Here is an 18,792-nt window from a genome sequence, read left to right as displayed (position 1 = left end):
CCATATAAGCTTGAGATAAACCACTGTTTATTCAGCTGCTTGATTTTGGAGGCTCTGCCCTCTGGTCTCTGGCAGCCCAGGCGTGACTGGCGTGTACAGCGCTTGGTTGTCCCATGGGTATCTCTATGGCAACACAGATAGCCAGGAAGGCACACATAGCTTCTGGAAACCTACAAGATATTTGCAAAGCAGAAACCTATTCTCTTTTCTCATTTAATTTCAGGAGGGTGTCGGTGTGGACAGGAGACTGTTCCCTGCCAACACACCTTTCCAGCCCTGCGGAGCTCAGCTGGCATGGAGATGGTGCCAGGAACAGCAGCAGAGTGCCAGAGAGCAGGAGCCCCAGCCAGCAGCTGGGGAACCACAAGGCACCTGAGGCACCTGCTCAAGCATGCATGGGGAATCACAGGATTATAGAATCATCAAGGTTGGAAGAGACCTTTAAGATCCTGCAGTCCAACTGTCCACCCAGTGCTACCACTGTAACCCATAAACCACTAAACCACATCGCCCAGTGCCAGATGCAGACTCCTCTTGAGCACCTCCAGGGGTGACTCCAACACCTCCCTGGGAAACCAATTCCAGTGCCTGACCACCCCAACGGGGAAAAATTTTTTTCTAGTATCTAATCTGAATCTCCTCTGTCTCAGTTTTTGTCCTCTTCACTGCAGGTGTGGCAGAAAAGATGGGTCCTGCCGCACTGCAACCTCATCTCAGGTGGTCATAGAGAGCAATGAGGTCACACCTGCACCCCCTCTTCTCAAGACTAAACCAACCCAGCTCCCTTAAGCTGTTCCTCATAATACAAGTTTTCTAGATCTTTCACGAGCCTTGTTGCCCTTTGGTGGACCCACTCCAACACCTCAAACTCCTCTTTAAAGTGATGGGCCAAAAACTGAATGTAGTACTTGAGGTACAGGCTCACCAATGCTGAGTACAGGGGGATGATCACTTCTCTAGTACTGCTGGGTACATTATTATTGATACAGATACAGGGAAGAGCCTGGGAGAAGGCTGTGGGGTGGGAGCAGCTGTCTTGCACCTGATCAGCCTCACGCAACCCTTTGCTGGAGCAGCCCAGTGGGGAGGCAAGGTAAGGCAGGGCGGAGGAGCCAGGTGAGGGAAGGTGGTGAGGTGTGGTGAGATCGTGTGGAACCACACACAGAGCAAGGCAGGGCCGAGGCAGCAGCCCCAGCCTCCTCCCTACCTCCTGGGCTGCTGCAGGCAGAGCCCCAGGCTAGGAGGAGGCAGGGTCTGCCTATTCCATAAGGCTTCTAGAGAACAGTATACATTAACTCAGCCCTGCAGAGAGACCTTGATAAATTACAGAGCTGGGCAATCATCAACCGTATGAAGTTAAACAAGGGAAAGTGTCAAATTCTGCACCCGGGATGGGACGATCTGGGTGCCTGAAGACAGACTGGGGAATGAGATGCTGGAAAGCAGTGCCAGGAAAGGGACCTGGGAGTCCTCGTTGATGGCAAGTTGGACATGAGTCAGCAGTGCCCTGGCAGCCAGGAGGGCCAACCATGTCCTGGGGGGCATCAGGCTCAGCATTGCCAGCTGGTTGAGGGAGGCTGTGCTCTGCACTGGCATGGCCTCACCTTGGATATTGTGTGCAGTTTCGGGTGCCACAATACAAAAAAGATATTAAGCTATCAGAGAGTGTCCAAAGAAGGGCAATGAAAATGGTGAAGAGTTTTGAGGGGAAGCCATATGAGGAGCAGCTGAGTGCACTTGGTCAGTTCAGCCCGGAGGAGACTGAGGGGAGACCTCACTGCAGTTACAACTTCCTCATGAGGGGAAGAGGAGGGGCAGCCACTGATGTCCTCTCTGTCACAGAACCCGAGGGAATGGCCTGAAGTTGTGTCAGAGGAGGCTGAGGTTGGATATTAGAAAAAGGTTTTTCTCCCAGAGGGTGGTTGGGCACTGACCAGGCTCCCCAGGGCAGTTGGCACAGCACCAAGGCTGACAGAGCTCAAGGAGCATCTGGATGATACTCTGAGGCACATGGTGTGACTCGTGGGGATAGTTATGTGCAGGCCTAGGAGTTGGACTCGGTGGTCCTTGCGGGTCCCTTCCAACTCAGGATATTCTGTGATTCTGCGAAATCATGGAGCCCCTGGTTACACAGCGCCAGCGTTTCTCGCCAGGGGGGCCCGGTAGGTGAAGGCGCTGCCACGCTCATCATGGCGGCAGAGCCGGGGCCACCCACCCGACATGGCGGCCGGGGCGGGACGCGCTGCCTCGATCCCGCGGCGCTGCCCGACCGACCCCCCGACCCACCCACCCACCCCCGACCCCCGCGCGGAGCGGCCCGGGGAGCCGCGGCCGCCTGGCGCGATGCGGTGACCGAGCGGCTCCCCCGCCGTCCATAGGAAGATGTCGCCCGGCCGCCCCGGAAGTGCTCGGGAGGCGCCAACATGGCGTGGCGGTGCTGGGCCCGCGCCGGGGCCCCGCGGCCGCACAGGTACGGCCGGGACGCGGAGGGAGGGAGGCAAGGCGAGGCAAGGCAAGGGAAGGAGCAGCTGGGCCGGGCGGTGCTGACGGTCCGCGTGTTTCCCCCGCAGGCTCGCTGTGCTGCTGCTGCAGCCGCGGCGTGGTTTCCGCCGGGCGCGGCCGCGGCCCGAGGAGCCCCCGGCGACCGCGACCGAGGCGCCGCCCGCCCCGGCGCCCCCGCGCCGCAGCCTCTGCCCGCCGTCGCCCACCGCCGCCGCCGGCCGCCCCTCGCCGCGCCGCCTGGTCAAGCCGCTCCTCTTCACTGTCGGGGTAAGTGGCTCCTGCGGGGAGCGGGGTCGGCAGGGAGCGTGTTCCGTCTTTCTCAGTGGAATTCTGCTTTCTTGGATTTCGTTTCTCAGTACCTCAAAGTTAGTGCAAGATTGTTGGCCAAATACTGTGCCGTTACACTGAGATAATACGAAGGAACTTCAGCTAAGTCAATGGAAATGTTGTAAAGATATCCCAGTTTCACTCCATTTCAGCGAACTTAAATAATAACTTAAATAATTTAATTTTGTTTGCGAACCTCTTTGATAAAGTATTATCTTGTGACACTTAGCATTCGGTAAACCTGAGGAAATGGCCTCAGGTTGCACCAGGGGAGGCTTAGATTAGATAGTAAGAAAATTTTTCACAGAAAGGGTTGTAAAGCTTTGGAACATGCTGCCCTGGGCAGCAGTTAAGTCACCATTCCTGCAAGTTTTCAAAAAACGTGGATATGGCACTTGAGGATATGGTTTAGTGGTAAACATGGTGTTGGTGGTGCTGGCTTGATGGTTGGACTTATGATCTTAAAGGTCTTTTCCATTATCCAGTTTCTATTATCCCTGTCCATCAGCGATGCTCAGCTCCCATTGCCGTGGGGCTGAGCAGCTGGCACAGTGCATGGTGTTAGCCTGGGATGAGCCCGGCTGGAGCCCCGGGATGGAGCGGTTGTTGAGCCTTTGTCCGGTGTCGCCCAGTTTACAGGCTCGGCGTTCGGGTCCGCTGCCATCTGGCAGTATGAGTCGCTCAAGTCGCGGGTCCAGACCTACTTCGAGGAAGCTCGAGCGGACTGGATGGATAAAATGCGGCCGCAGAAGAGAGGTGACTTCAGAAAGCAGGTACACAGCGCCAGGCCCAGGCTGCTCCCACGTGGGTGGATTCCTGCAGGAGTGTCAGGCACAGCTGCATCCCTCGTCCGGTGTGAGCACTATTTGTGCAACAGATACTTGTCCTCATTATTCTGATTTGTAACTGATTCTCAGCAAATTACAGCAGATGCGTTTCCTTACAAGAAAAACTGATAGAATTAGTTCCAGAAAACCGTGACTTACAATATCACTGTGAAAGGTATAGTGAAAAATAGAGAAAAATACTGCCTTCACCCGGAAATGCCGGAAAGGAGTTTGTATATCTAAACTAGGTACCACTTGTTTTTTCACCATAAAAAAACCCAAAACAAACATTCCTGCTATGTCTAAGTGTTCTCAGAAGTGAACATGAACTCCCAAAAAAGACAGAGCTAGCTTAAATTCTGAACCTTAAGCATAAGATTTTTCAATGCTCTGGCTTCTGAAATGCATTTGTATTTTCAGCCTCCAAAATCTGACAAATACGAGTGTTTAGAGGGCTTTTTTACTTTGAGAGCTGACATTTGCATGCCTTGGAGTTTGGACAGCAAGAACAAAATTAGTGCTGTGAGATTTGTTACAAATTTAGTTGGTATCCCAAGAGTATCAATCAATTAGTTTATAATTAAGTATACTTAAAACTAAACTAAACATGCATGTATGCTTTATGTTTGCTTCAATGTTACTGCTATGAGTTGTGATAGACCAGGCTTGATACTCTGTAAGGTCTGGTTGTCCAAGGGAAGCAGGGCTGAGTGTGGAGCTGGAGAAGCTCAGGGTCCTGGGCAGGACACAGGAGCTGTGTTTATAATGTATATTGTGCACACTGGTACAGCTTTGGAAATGGGCATGTGGGATAACCCTGGTGGGCGGCTGAGCGCCACGTGGCTGCTCACTCATGTCCCTCACAAACCCACAGTGGGTTGAGGAAAGAGGAAAGGAGGAAGAATAGCAAGAAAACTAAGGGATAAAGATAGAACAACCACCAAAAAATTGATTAGTAACTGGAAGACAAGAGAAGAAAACAAGTGATGTGAAGGCGGTTAGTCACAGTCTCCTGTGGAAAGACCAGTGCCCAGCCAGTTGATGAGCAAAATATGTTAAATGTCCTAAAATCCCCTCTTTTGGGGGATTACATTATGTGGTAGGGGAATATCTTTTTAGATATCAGTGGGTTAGTTCAGCTCATCTGCTCAGTTGTATCCCCTCCCAGCCTATCACTGTCCCCTGTTCTGTCACTGCACAGGCAGAGTGAGAAATGGAAAAGGTCTTCATGTTGTGCAAATACCATTCAGCAAAACCTAAAACATCAGTGTAATATCAGTACTGTTTTGGTCAAAAATCTAAACCACAGCACCATGTATAAGCTGCTAGAAAGAAAATTAACTCTCGCACCATGCTTTCTTGCTTGGTGTATATGAACTGCAAGTGAGATTATGATCAGCACTTAGTATTTTAAATAACTTTGGTTTTATACTTTTATTTTCCTTCAAAACCTGAAGGGGAAGATCTGGTGATTAGCTATCCAAAAAAGAAAACAAAACTACCCTGTTGTTAGTAGGCTTAAACTGCCAATCCCCATCTTCAACGGGTAAGTTCTATTTTTAAGAGTTCAGGATTCTCCCAGTTGCTTCTGAGGGCATCTAATTCTTGTATTTTAGAAAAATCATGTTTGTTTAGTGTTCTTATACTGGAGAACTGATATCTGTATCCTGTGCCAGAGAATTAAAAAGAAATGCAGTGAAGTTGTTACTTTGATATCAAATAGTGAATGCTTTGTTTCTTGCAGCATTATTTCCCCTGCCTCCAACCTGCAGATAATGTTAATGACAACTATCAATATGGTTGGAAGGTCGTTGAGCTATCAACGAAATATTTGTGCAAAATGATTCTGAAAGCTGAGGAGTGGAAAGGGGGGTGCAATTTATCTGTGGGCTGACTGCACTCAAAATAAACTTTTTCAGGGGTTTTAAACTTGGAGGAGGGCTGGGTGAGCTGGACGCAAGGGGGAATGGATTCCACATCTTGTGAGCCACCTCTGCAAAAGTGATCCTGGCACAAAAGTGGAATCTCTCAAAGGTGGGTGGTGTGATGTTAGACAGCATTAGGGTGAGGCTTAGTGGAGGCAGGATTTATGCTAACTTTGGCTAATCTGCTAAAGTAAGCATTATGGGCTAGATCCTTGTTTAATACAAGCAGGGTAAACTTACGAAGTTGTGTCAAAGGATATAAGTCCATTCTTTTTAAAGAAACTCTTCATCCATATTGGGGCATTTTATGAAGAAGAAGGTAGATAACTTTTCTTGAGTGAGGAAATGTCAACTTGAAAAGCCAAAGCAATCAGAAGTAAAAAAGTTTGAAACTGATTTACTTCACAGACTTCAAACAAATGCTTTCTATTCTTAAAAAAGGTACATAACCTTATTGACTGTTTTTGAAATTGCAGATACTTCCCAGTGGCATTGATGTACAACAATTCTGTTTCAGGTTAACAGCTGGTGGAATAGCCTGACTGAGGGTCAGCGGACTGTGACAGGTTTGTGTTAGCTTACAAGTATTAGACATTCACAGGAAGAGAAATATGGCAAACAGGTACAGTATGTTAAAACAGATGGCTTTCATACCACGTTTAGGTTGTTGGGCACAAAGCATGTGTAAACTTACACCTGCACATACACTATTTCTGCTACACTTCTTCTCACCAACTATTTTTTGTATGCCTTTAAAAAATTCCTATTGATCTAGGTGAGGGAGTGTTGAGGATTAACTAGAATCCTCCCGCAGCAGCATTTTTCTCAGGAACTGTGAAAAACAGCAAATGCTTTTAGAAGAAATAGGTATATGTATTCCACTGATAGGTGAAAATAAAATTCCCTCATAGTTACTTGCTTGCAGCATGTTGTGTAAAAAGTAGCAAAAATTATCCTATGCGCTTTCCTTTGGTATAAAGTAGCTTTGATTGGTTAGTCCAGTGCCAGTTCAAATCCCCAAGATAAATGTGATATGTGAAAAGAACTTGATGAGAACTTGATTCAAATCCAGATGAAGTAGCTCAGCTCTATATGCTGTTATGTGTTCTACATTAAGTATTTACGGAATCTATGTTAGCAGGTCATTAGCATAAGGTTACTTAAGGTGCTATTTCTATGTCATTTAACTTTTCTACAGAAGCATTTTGGAAAAAAAATTTCTACCAACTTACTAAGCCTTGGAAGTGTTGACTCTCAGTTTAGGAATAGGTTGCATAAGTGCTGAATGTTTCGGGCCAGAACCGTCTCAAGCCACTCAATTAGCAAGTGCTGTCAGGAAGTTTTGTACAATGCTTTGAATCACTTCAACATGCAAGGCAGGTCCTGACATAGATACTGTGGGGCATTGAAAATTGATACAGTCTCTGTGTCCCTCAACATCAAGTTAATCTGAGGAGCAGTAGAAATTGTAGCTGGTAAAGCCTGAGCCATTCAGATACTTACCCTTGATTGCCATAACAGGGTTGGACTTACTGTACTGAAATTGCTGACAGTTCTGTAACAGTTTGGTTTGGTGTTCAGGGAAAGTATTTCCTCTAATAGAGGAGCATGGTCCAATCGGATGGAATATTGAAAGAAGAGATTATTGAAATTTTAGTTCTAGGATATATGTGTCATAGCTTTTCACAGTCCTTGCATTTTGTTGCAAACTTCAAATGAGACTAAGTATCTGAGATATACTGCTGTGCAAAGGAATCACAATTATTTTCCCCCTTAGTATTTGTAGCTATTATAAAACATATTAAATACATAACTGCTTGGACAGAAATAGGGAAGGCGCTTTAAACAGGAAATAATACATTGTCATTATGTTTCTAATAAATTACATTCTTATTTAAAGTAAGTATTCTTATTTAAAATAAAGACTTCAATAACATCTGTGAAGTAAAAAGCTGTGCATTTGCTGTCTCCCAAAGGTGATTATGCCCTAGCAATGCCAGTTCAACTTTCTGTGCTTGATTTCTAAGCAGAATCTTTACAATTCCCTCTCCCAAAAATGGACAGGATGCATACTGTGTGTTTGTAGGGCTCCCACAGTCTTCTTTCCTTATGCAGTTAAATGAAACTGTGCAGCAGACAGTGCCACTGGAGAATAAAAAGCTAGATGAGCAGGAAATGGGACCTCTTAGCTGACTCCTATTTCGTTGATTCTGCAGTGGAATAGGAGTTTGAAACCACAGCTTGAACATTCTCAGCACAGATTTTTCTGGACTATCGTGTTCATTACACTATGTTAAAACAGTTGCAATTAAATGCCATTTTTTCTGAAAGACTTCCACTATGTAAATGTAGCTTTCAGTATTTTTCTTTGCTTTTTCTAAACTCTATGCTTTTATGGAATTGTGAAGAAAAAGTATAATTCTTGTAGGCTTCCTTTTAAATACTTGTTTACAGTAAGCACTATAGTGTGTTACATTCATAGTTTGCTTTTATACTTATTTTTCCCTCTTAATAGGTATTATAGCTGCAAATGCCTTTGTATTCTGTTTGTGGAGGCTGCCCGGCATGCGACGGATTATGTTTACATATTTCACCTCAAATCCATCCTCCAGTAAGTGAACAGTAATTTAAGTGACTTTCCTCCATAGGGATGTAACAGGAAGTCTGATCATACTGCAGAAGCTTCAGGTGGCACATGGCTCACTTGTAGCTCCGTCACCCACAAGCAATCTCAGTCGTGCCCAAACACATCGTTCTGTCTGGGCAGGAGATGGTTTAAGGGGAAAAAATTAGAAGCAATGGATCTGATTTTTAAGACAAACTTTTGTCTTAAAAAACTGGTGCTTTTCTAAATATTGTAACACCAAAACTGTTGCTTGCTATCTGGCCTTTTCCTGCATTCAGTGGGATGGAGCCCCTACCTGTGTGAAGGTGAAGAGGCACTCCTCCCAGTGACTCGAACCCCAGCTGCTTTGCTGGACAGAGTGCAAATCAAGCCACTCTTTAGGAAGAAGAAAAATAAATTGTATTACATAATGCCATTCAAAAACTAGACTCAAAATGATTAATGTTCAGTGGGAGCAGATAGAACAGTCATCAGTCACATGCATGTACGCTTTTGTCCGTAGACAAACATTAGTCTGTATGTTGTGTATGGGGTCCTTGTTTCAAAGCTTTGAGTCACATTAAAAAAAAACAAACTAAGCACAGACTTTTCTTTCACTGTGTGTGAAATGTATTGAAGAGATTAACTTAGGAAAGCAAGTTACTGGTATTTAATAGCAGAACAATTGGTTTTCGTTTCTACAGCAAAGAACTAAAAGGATGAGACAAATGTATTTGGAAAGTACTTCCTGCTATCCTCCTAATTTCTGCTGAAAAAGTGGAATTCAACTAGTTCCTCTACGGGCTCCAAAGCTAAAGATAGCTGTTATCCAGATCTGAGCATGTCACCCCAAACACTCATGTTTTAAATAATGCTGACCTTAAAACCCGCTAATTGGCTTGTTTGCATTTTCAGGGCTGTTGTTTCAGTGAGGAGAGCTAGTAGCTTTTTGAAAATAAAACTGTTTTTGATTTATGAGTTCATCTCTGTAGCAAGTTTATTTTATATAGCTGCTTATATATATAAAATCTTTCACTATATACATATATAAATATATTTTTTTCCTTTTTCAAAGCATAGGACACATGTCATAAGATAAATGTTTTCTGTGAAACAATCCCCTGTAGGTAACTAAGACTGTGGAGCTTGCATATCTCTGGGGTGTATGTTCTACCTTTCCAAAGGTGTTGAACGGAATTTGAAATTTGTTCTATTTCTGGGTTTATATCGTAGCTTGTATTTGAGAATCTAAGCATAATTAGCCCCAGTATGTCTTGCTAAATGTCTAGTTTGCATGCAAGTTGACATGTAAGTTGAAGCAAATTAAAGCACTGACTTCTTTATGTTCATTGTTTTTCTCTTTTGTAGAAGCCCTGTGTTCTCCCATGCTGCTCTCTACGTTTAGTCACTTCTCTCTGTTCCACATGGCAGCAAATATGTATGTTTTATGGAGTTTTTCCAGCAGCATTGTCTCTCTTCTGGGATGCGAGCAGTTCATTGCAGTATATCTTTCTGCTGGTAATATATAAAATATATACTTAAAAATATAAATATGTATTCATGCAAGTAAAGAGTGTGCATGGTTAACAGTTATATGATGACTGATGGCCATTGCTCTATATTAAAAGCAGTACTTCTTTGCTGTTATACAGATTTTTGGTAGATTTAGGATACTGGGCTTCAAAATACCATGATAAAACCATGTCTGTTTTTAATTCATGCTTTGCTACCAAAATACAGACTTATGTAAGTTTTGTGAGAAAAGGTGACAGTTTGTGCTTTCTGATGCTTGTCTGCATTGCTAGCATTGTTTCCAGTAGTAATTTCTCTTTTTTAGGGGTTATCTCCACTTTTGTCAGTTATGTTGCTAAAATGGCCACTGGAAGGTTTGAACCATCCCTTGGAGCTGTAAGTATCTTGGAACGTGAGAGACCTTATAGTGATCTCTGAAGCCATTTTGAAAGTCTGCTGTATTTTTTAACCTGCTTAAAAGCTAAGAATATATGTGAGAGAATGAAAATTAGGAAGGTTAACCAAAATCAAGTACCCAGGCAAGAACTGGTTCTCCTGTTCATCCAGTATGTTTGATTCTGCTGCAGCAGCCACCCAGAACTAATGCCACTTAATGCTAAGGGTTGTAAATGGGTCCTTAACAGCAGGACCTCTTGTGTCTGAGCAGATCAGTTACGTAACTTATTGCAGAAACAGTATTCCATAATTGTGTATCAGTCTTCTCTAATTGAAAATAGAATACTTTAGAAAGAGATATGTAATCAGACAATCAAACTCAGTGTGTGATCCCAGTGAAAGTTGTAGGGCATGCTGTGCAGGAAGGGCAGCACTCCTGCCAAAAATCTCACTGGATGAAAGATGTGAGGCAGGCTGAGGAGCTCTTGTGGTTGCGAGTTCTTTACAAGTGTTTTTAGTAGTAGAACGTTTTGAAACACTTAACTTGCTTTAAGTTTGAGATTAACATAGGCATTTGCTTCTTATCTTACTTTACTAAATAATTTTGACAAAAGCCAAAAGTCGGATTCTCATTTTTCTATTGAAATTAAAAAAAAATCTGTTTAGCTGTGCAGCAGTTAGAATTTTTAGAAGTGCTGTGTATTGTCCCTTTATCTTATGAATAACTATATCTGGAGCAAGTCACTTTCCCTTAGTCTTACTGATCTGAACTTACTGAAATTGCTACACATTGCATTAGTTTACTGTGTTCAGAGTCTTTCCATTGTGATTATTTTATGGATACAAAACCCCATGGTCAATTTAGTACAGTCCAGGGAATTACTTGTTTCATTGACAAAAGATTTTTGTCCCTGTCCATCTGTTATTTTCCCTGATTTTGTACAAGCTTCAGAATTATTCCCTTCGTTTGATTAATCTTCGTTTGATTCATCAGGGCTTACTTGGGTGAAAGCACATTTACATAAATTGTTATCTTAAAAACAGGGGTGGGGGTGGGTATTTCTTAATTATGTAAGAGCATTTGGGGGATATTTTTTTACCAGTACTTATAATTTCAGATATTGAAATGAAATAATGCTGTCTTGGTTTATTTTTATTTTGAACTTTGCTGTGGCGCTTTGTACTTTGAGTATTACCACAGGGCTGCATTTGAAAATAAAAGCCCAAAAGGAAAAGGGGTTCACATGCAGGAAAATAATTTTTTCTTTATGTAACATCTCAGCTTACTTTGATGTCTTTTAATGTGTTTACAGTCAGGAGCTATAATGACTGTCCTTGCAGCCGTATGTACAAAGATGCCTGAAGCAAAACTGGCCATCATACTTCTTCCAATGTTCACATTTACAGCAGGAAGCGTAAGTGCCACTGAACTTCAAAGAAATTCTACTCTTTAAATAATTTCCCCATACCTCTCCAATATCTGAGCAGGTGTCCTCTTCATTTGTGTTTCTAAGCTGCTAATTTTATTTTGAAAGAGAGTGCAGGTCATGAATGTCGTGGGGACTAATCAGAATTGTTGCAGCCTGGAAGCCACTACACCAGTGTGGAGTGAATTTAGAGCTATCCTAAATCCCATCATCCATGGGTCTGTTTCAAATCTGATCCCAAGAGGTGAAAGAAGTTGGGAGGGAGTCAGGTTTGCCTGTCTGAGGAAACCTTGCATACACATCCTGTTCTTTCTGATGAGTGATATTTTTGGTAGCAGCACTAGTAACAGGCTAATCTAATACTGGCACACTGCCTTTAAAGAAAAACTTCATTTCTCATGGGAGATAACATTCCAGCCCTGGAGGAATCTTTTGATGCTTTTAAGAACACTTGTGGGATTAATAATAGACCACTGAAACTTTCCTTCGTGTGTAGTACTAGGACTCTTTTTTTTGTTTCATTAAGGTCTTTTATGCACATCCACTTCCACATTTAAGGAAAGCTTCTTATGTAGATCTTAACTTGTTTTAATAAGTTAATCATCTTTGGTCCTGTACTTAAAGTTGTTTTACTGCTTAAAGCAGTTAAGCCACATCATTCCAAGATCATGAAATTTAATACTTTTTGTACGGGAAGCTTACATATTTGAACAAGTGTTCTTAGATGTAGCCTTTGTGTTTTCCTTGCACTTCTGCTTGAGTGGATGTGGGTTTTTTGCATGCCACCCTTTAATGGTATCTTTCTTAGAAAAGATGGCCAGGGTAGAAATACTGGCAGAACCACAGAGAGCATTGCCATGACCAAGTACTCATTGCAACAGCAGAGCAAGAGCAATATTGGCTATTGTGGTAGGAATAATTTTAGCCCATTTATGTAATTGTATGTAACTTTACATACTCCTTTAGCCTACCTTACCTATACTGTAATGGGCTTCTAAAATGAACAAGCGAATGTAGCAATAAAGCTGCTATTCTAATACATATTTTAAAGGAAAGAATTCCTGCCTAAAGTAACATTTAATCCTAACATTTAATCTGTTGGTCTTTATGAAATGGGCCATCTAGTAAAATTTTGTGTATTGACAGTTGTGGTGGCTTATGTCTCCTGAGGATGGTACACCATTGCTCATGTTAACTGTCATCCTGATTTTCTGTCTTCTAACAAACATACCCTTTAGAACTAGAGTGTGATGATCAATTTATGTCAGATAACAGGGTCTGCCCCACATGTTCCATCCACTAGAGGGTTGAGTTTGGGAGGACAGATGCACATAAATCTAAGCTACATCAGAATTAGACACCACAAAACATGTAATTGCAGCATTCTCATTCTCTTTTATAGCATGTACTCTTTCAGGTACCTTCTGTCTTTTTCCTGACCTGAATTTGAAACGTATTTTGTTTGAAAAGGACACATTCCTACTCTGCACTATTCTGTAGATGCTCAGGTCTATTTTCACAGCACAGTACAGCTGAGGAATGAGTATGTTATTTTAAAACAATGTATTTTTTATAGCGATTCATTTGATATAAAATATATATGATGTTTGTTGATCCCAAATACTTGCTCTGTGCCAGAATAGAAAACTGTTATCAGTGGCCATTTTTTGTGCTGTGACCGGTCCTGTCCATTCCATGTTCTCTTCCTTTCTAGGCTTTAAAAGCCATAATTGCATTTGACACTGCAGGACTTGCTTTAGGCTGGAGACTTTTTGACCATGCTGCACACCTTGGGGGAGCTCTCTTTGGAATGTAAGTCTGTATTTACTAACTTCTGCTTGTTTTGTATTTAAATCAATCCTGTATTTTTTCCTCTTTACTTCCTATTATTGCTGAAGTACAGTGGTTTTTTTTGAAAGTTTTCTTAACTAACATTGAATACAACTCACTGTTGTTCTTGTAGTGCTATAAAATTCTGTGGAAAATGCTGTTAACAGAGGCTTAGGACTGAAAGAATTGAGCTGAACTGCCTTAGAATCATAGATTACATGTAAGGTTTTCCTGTCACCATAACCTGAGCTGGCTAGCTGTCCAGCTCTTCCCATAACATTGAAGAGAGTCACAAGGCAGAAAAGATTCTCATGAAACAGCATGGACAAATTAAAATAACTTTAAACAGCTAAGGAAATGCCTTTGTCTCAGTGTTTTTCCTCTAATTGCCAATTTAGAGAGAGCTACAGAGTTAATATAAGCACAGGCCAAATTCCTTTGGGCAGCCTGTACTGCTGTTTTCTCAGTGTTGTTGTGCTGCCTTTGTGTGGACCTTTCCTAATTAGTAAGAACTACTAGAAACAAGTTTGTAGGAAGCAGTTCTGTATTGTTCCATGTTTCAACTGCATTGCGAGTTTTTTCCCTTCAACCCAATTGCAGCGTTGTCTTAATTGGCACACGATTGCTAAGAGCCTTTTAAAACATGTTAGGTAGGCATTTGAAAAGCCTGCCTGAGATTTCACTAGGCCAGATTTAACGGCAAACCGGTTTGTAGACCAAAGTGTTTGCCATGTCTTGGCTTTGGTGTCAGTAAGTTCTGTGCTGCACTGTCTCCTCCCCTTCTCTGGCATCACAAGTGAATGAACAATCTGCATTATAATGCGGATTCACATACTAAAAAAGGATAGCAGTTGCAGTAAAAACTGTCTTGAGTTGACAAGTCTCTTGCTTTCCTCACCTACACTGTTTTACCTGTTTGTTCTACTCTGTGATCATTTTGGTCACTTCATCCTAAAACAGGGCCTTTATTTAGGGCATATGTTGAATGGCCAAAGTATTTTTTATATATTGCCTCCCAGACAGTTGTCTGCTTTGGAAAGTGACCGGTTTCCCTGAGAAAAGTGCTTTTGTTATTCAGGACTCAGGTGTGGAGTCAGGTTTGTGGGAGAACCTTCAACCTATTTCCATGTGGTTGCTTCTCCTCATGCCCCTCCTCTGCACCATAACCTCCCTTATCACTTATGTTGATACTCATATATCAGAATATATAGTTCTCTATGAATATAAATTAAGCTAGAACACTTCGACTAAATCTTCATTTAGATGCTTGTAGAAGAAAATTCACTTTGAGTGGAATGTGGCTGTTCATTATGGGGCAGTTGTATTTTTGTAGGAGAAAACCACTTTTATTTGGTGTTGTCAGTAAAGATTAGCACAAGCAACAGAACTGTTTTAACAGTCTCCTAAGTGGAGATAGTTTTATATGTCTTTTTAAGAAATCACAAAATCACAAGATTAAAGGGATGAAAAAACTATTCATTCTCAGGACTGAAATAAGCAAGAACACAAAGTAAACTGTTTGGAGTCAAGAGAACAAGTGGCTTACCTGCCACTTTCCAAGCATGTTGTTCTTTGTGCCTCAGTTTATCTTGTCTTCTATACCAAGCTTGTACTTGGTTTTAGTGATCAACCTATTCTTTCTCAGATGCAAAGAAAAGTTGCAGTTAATTTTAACTATTATTTTCTTTCTCAGGTGGTACGTGACTTATGGCCATGAGCTCATATGGAAGAACAGAGAACCACTGGTGAAAGCTTGGCATGAATTGAGGACAAAGAACGCAGGAAAGGGAGGAGGTGGAAGATCTAGCTGATTCTAATACTAGAGATTCCTTGTGCCCAAGTGGTATATTACTTGAAGATGTGGGACTGAATTGGTTTTGAAGGGTTTTTTTGCTACTCCACATTAAGGCTCTGAGGAGCTGAAGTTTCTAATGTAACAAAATTATGTTACAAAAATGCATATCCGTAGAAAATGAACTCTGACGAAGGTGGAACAATAAAGATTTTTATCCTATTGCTTTCTGAGGTAACAGTCTGCATTACATTTTTAAAAGTGTAATAAAACATGTTTTTCAATTAAGCGATGTAAATCTCTGTCCACAAAAAAAACCCTTCAAAATGCAGTACAACTGGTTAATACTTAGGAAAATAAACTGAGGAAGTTATTGAATCGCAAACCCCCCTAATGTCTGCCAGACAACACAAGGTGCTTTCTTAGAAGGCAAGGTTTAGACAAGTTGGACTCAACATAAGGCTAAGGTGGTGAACTTCAGTGGTCTTCATTGTTGGAAGGATTGGATGAGAGGAGCCAAAGGTCTCTTTTGTTCTTAATCTTGAAATACTCGAAGCAATACTGGATTGTTTGCCAAGGTTTACGTACTATTTAATGGTCCACCTTTATTTGTTAGCTGTGGCTTATTCAACTAGTGTTTTTCATTTCTATACACTTCCGTGGTGCTTTCACATCTTGGATTTTACTATAATGGTATCTTTTTCATAATTATGTGCAGGGGAAGAATGACATACTGTGGTTTTTGATATTCTGCCATAAGTTATACTGCTTTCTGGGTTCTTTCACTACATTAATTGGGGGTGGGGTGAGGGGACGTTCTTTAAGTTGTGCTTTATTGTTAGTTCCATTTAAGGTCCTTCTTCAGATTTTAAAACTGTAACATTTGGTTCAGATTCAGCAAAACTAGGTGAAATCAGCAACACTATAGCCATAACAACCATGATCCCTGAGATCAGCAACACCATAACCAGAAGTAACTACTAAAGTAAACCTGAGGGTAGTACCATGACTAATGTTCCTATTTTACAAATAAAAACAAAAACTTGATTTGGGGTATGCTGCTGCTCTTTGCCTGTCCTGCAAGGATAATACTGAACCCCTTGCAAAAGGCTGCAGAATCTTCCCAAATAAAAACTGGTGGGTTCAAGCCCTTAACTCCTCCCTGTAATCAGAGCTAGTCATTCCAGATGGACTGACCTGCCAAAAACATGCTGCATTTGTAAGAAGCAACTTGTAGGTTTTTTACTTTACAATAATGCCTTGCAGAAAATACATTTCCTGTGGGGATAAAGAATACTTAATGCTAAGTGGTATCAGTTTTAATAAGTGATGGAATAAAAAATTGCTGTAAATGCCCTTATTGTCACAGGCCAGTGCTTGTCCAATTTTTTTTCTCCCTTGGAAAAATGAGACATTTGAGGATTTGTTACTCTATGTGCCTGTCAACTTAAACACTTAAAAAAATGAAGGCGCGGGAGTACCTGATACTCCTTTGCTCTGCTCCAGAAATTTTCTGACTTTCATTTTTAATCTGTCACATCCCCCTTTCCTACTTCGTTTTGTGATCCTCAGGACTAGTACGCCCGTTTTCAGGGCTTCAGCCACAGTGCAGCCCTGCCTGCCGCAGAGAGAGGGCAGCCGGACACACAGCGAGCGCACTGCTCAGCACAGCCAGGGAGGGGCCAGCAGCGTCTGAAGATGCCACTGAACGGGCTCATCCCACGGGAGCATTTCATGCCAAAGAAGCTCAAAAGCCATAGCTCACAGTATTTCACACGTTGGGTTTATCTATCTATTGTTGTCTTTGCCCACTTCCTTTTATTTTTACCCCCTTTTTCTTCCTTGCATTACTACTTGTCCATTCAACAACTTATCTAGTCCCTTCAACAATTAGGTATTTGCTGAGAGTTTTTCAGAGATCCTAGCTGAAAGCAGGGAGTAATATTGCAGGAAATACAGTGTTTAAGCCCTGAAGGACATTATTTTTTACAAGTCTAGAAGGATAAGCCAAAGTTGCTATTAAGTTCTTCAGCATAGCAGCCAGTACCTCAGAGAAGTCATGCCCCTGTATCGCCTACCGAGAGTGAAGAGACTTGTGGTACACCCCCCAAGGCAGTGTGGTGTTGCTGCACCCTTTCAGCTTGCAGAAAGGGACATAAAGCACCTGAAAAACCATCCTGGAACTACCACAGAGTTTTGGAAGTCACCAGCTTTTCAGCTGGTGGCTGTGGCTTGAGAGTCTCATGCCTAACCCCTAACCTTAGGTTTAAGAGCATTCACCCTTCAACAACCTGTTCCATGTATGAATCTTCCTCCGTTATAGAAACCCTAGAGGTGTGTAACATATGTAAGGCTGTACAAAAATCTTCATGTGGTTGTGCAGTTGTTTGCACCTGAGCCTTTGTGCAGCATTGTCTGGCAAAGGCAAACTGTCTTCTCTGGTCCAAAATTACCTTAAAACTGCAATAGGAAAGTCAACTCTTAAGTCAGTCAGACAAGGAATCTTGACAGCTCACTAGACTAAATAAGATACCTTTCTGGCAAGCAAATACCCTTCTTGCAAAATCTGGCATCAGCATGTCAGTATCTCAGTATTTAGTCACATGTTTGAATGACAAATTAGAAGAATGAAAAAAACCCCAAACTAAAACCCCAACCCTAGAAAGAAAACCAACAAAAAGAACCAACCACATGGAAAAATTTTCAAAGAGATTATTGTGAATAAAAATACAATGTGGTGATTATGCAGACAGTTGGCAGAGACAACAGCTAGTGTTTGTGTAGGAAAACAGCAATAAGTATAAAGTCATGGTTAGTCATGTAGAGACACAATCCTTCACCTTTTTTCAGTGGCTTTAAAGTCTGCTTTGGCCTTGCCATGTTTAAGGAATATTTTATTTCAGTGATCTGCCCTATTTGGAGTTTCATTTTAGTATTAAAACTAACTGTTAGAGTTTTCAGCCCCCATTCCTGGCAGCAAGAGCTGTTTTGCTTTCTGATTTGATGGGTTTTCTTTGTCTTACTGTTGCAGTATTCCTCCCCCCTTCCCCCCAGCTTTTAATCATGACAAATCTTCTAAATGCAGGCAACTTTTTAATCTCATCCAGCATCTTCTGGTTTTCCTGTCTGTGTTAGCCTTTGTGCCAATTTCATCCCACAAGCTGTGATGAGCAGCTGCTCCAAGCACTCCCTAGTGCTGTAGGTGGGCTCTGAGACATGCGTTGCCAGAGCTGAATTCAGTACTAGGAAGTGGCAGGCACAGGATGAGCAGAGACATCCGATTTATTCTGTCATGTATTTTGCTAAGTCAGGCCTAGGAACAAGGATCAGAGCATCATTTGTACTGTGCCACAGATAACATGATAAAGCAGATGTTCTGCTTTCTCCCATGGCTGTAAAGTCTATTTCTCTTTACCAGATATGATTTATTTTAAAAATTACAACGTAGAACAGAGCAGTTCTAAAAAAAAAGAGCAGCAGAAAATTAAGAAATGTCTCCCTGCATATTCCTAAAAGTATGTTTGTGGCTTTTTCAGACAACAAATTAAACACAGCATCCAATAGCCTAAATAGTTTTGTGACAAGAGTTCTGTGTGGGACCAAAATGTTTTTACCTGAAATTTCCGAGTCTCCTTGCCCCAACGAACTT

The 18,792-nt window shown here is 42.0% G+C and overlaps 1 protein-coding gene across 2 annotated transcripts; it reads left to right on the top strand.

Annotated features, from left to right (window-relative positions):
* The first annotated feature begins 222 nt into the window (after positions 1 to 222).
* PARL (presenilin associated rhomboid like) lies at positions 223 to 16,190 on the top strand. Of its 2 annotated transcripts, none has more exons than XM_064666969.1 (10): positions 223 to 427; positions 2,571 to 2,769; positions 3,462 to 3,602; positions 6,099 to 6,147; positions 8,097 to 8,192; positions 9,555 to 9,704; positions 10,024 to 10,094; positions 11,408 to 11,509; positions 13,236 to 13,333; positions 15,045 to 16,190. In XM_064666969.1, the coding sequence occupies exons 1-10, from the start codon at positions 396 to 398 to the stop codon at positions 15,160 to 15,162; spliced, it is 1,056 nt and encodes a 351-aa protein (XP_064523039.1). In that variant the 5' UTR covers positions 223 to 395; the 3' UTR covers positions 15,163 to 16,190. The 2 variants fall into 2 exon arrangements, with proteins under 2 accessions (XP_064523039.1, XP_064523040.1); XM_064666970.1 differs by lacking the exon at positions 223 to 427 and adding an exon at positions 2,392 to 2,470.
* Positions 16,191 to 18,792: the final 2,602 nt, after the last annotated feature.

This window comes from Pseudopipra pipra, chromosome 10, assembly GCF_036250125.1.
Source record: "Pseudopipra pipra isolate bDixPip1 chromosome 10, bDixPip1.hap1, whole genome shotgun sequence".
In the NCBI taxonomy this organism is placed as follows: domain Eukaryota; kingdom Metazoa; phylum Chordata; class Aves; order Passeriformes; family Pipridae; genus Pseudopipra; species Pseudopipra pipra.
The sequence above is the reverse complement of the archived record's forward strand: the minus strand, read 5'-3'. Positions and strand labels throughout refer to the sequence as shown.

Bases quoted from the DNA above. Each gene is read 5' to 3' on its own strand.
- PARL (XM_064666970.1), top strand. From the start codon at position 2,424: ATGGCGTGGCGGTGCTGGGCCCGCGCCGGGGCCCCGCGGCCGCACAG. The intron at 9,705-10,023 runs GTAATATATAAA...TCTCTTTTTTAG, and splicing joins TGCAGTATATCTTTCTGCTG to GGGTTATCTCCACTTTTGTC. The intron at 11,510-13,235 runs GTAAGTGCCACT...CTTCCTTTCTAG, and splicing joins TCACATTTACAGCAGGAAGC to GCTTTAAAAGCCATAATTGC.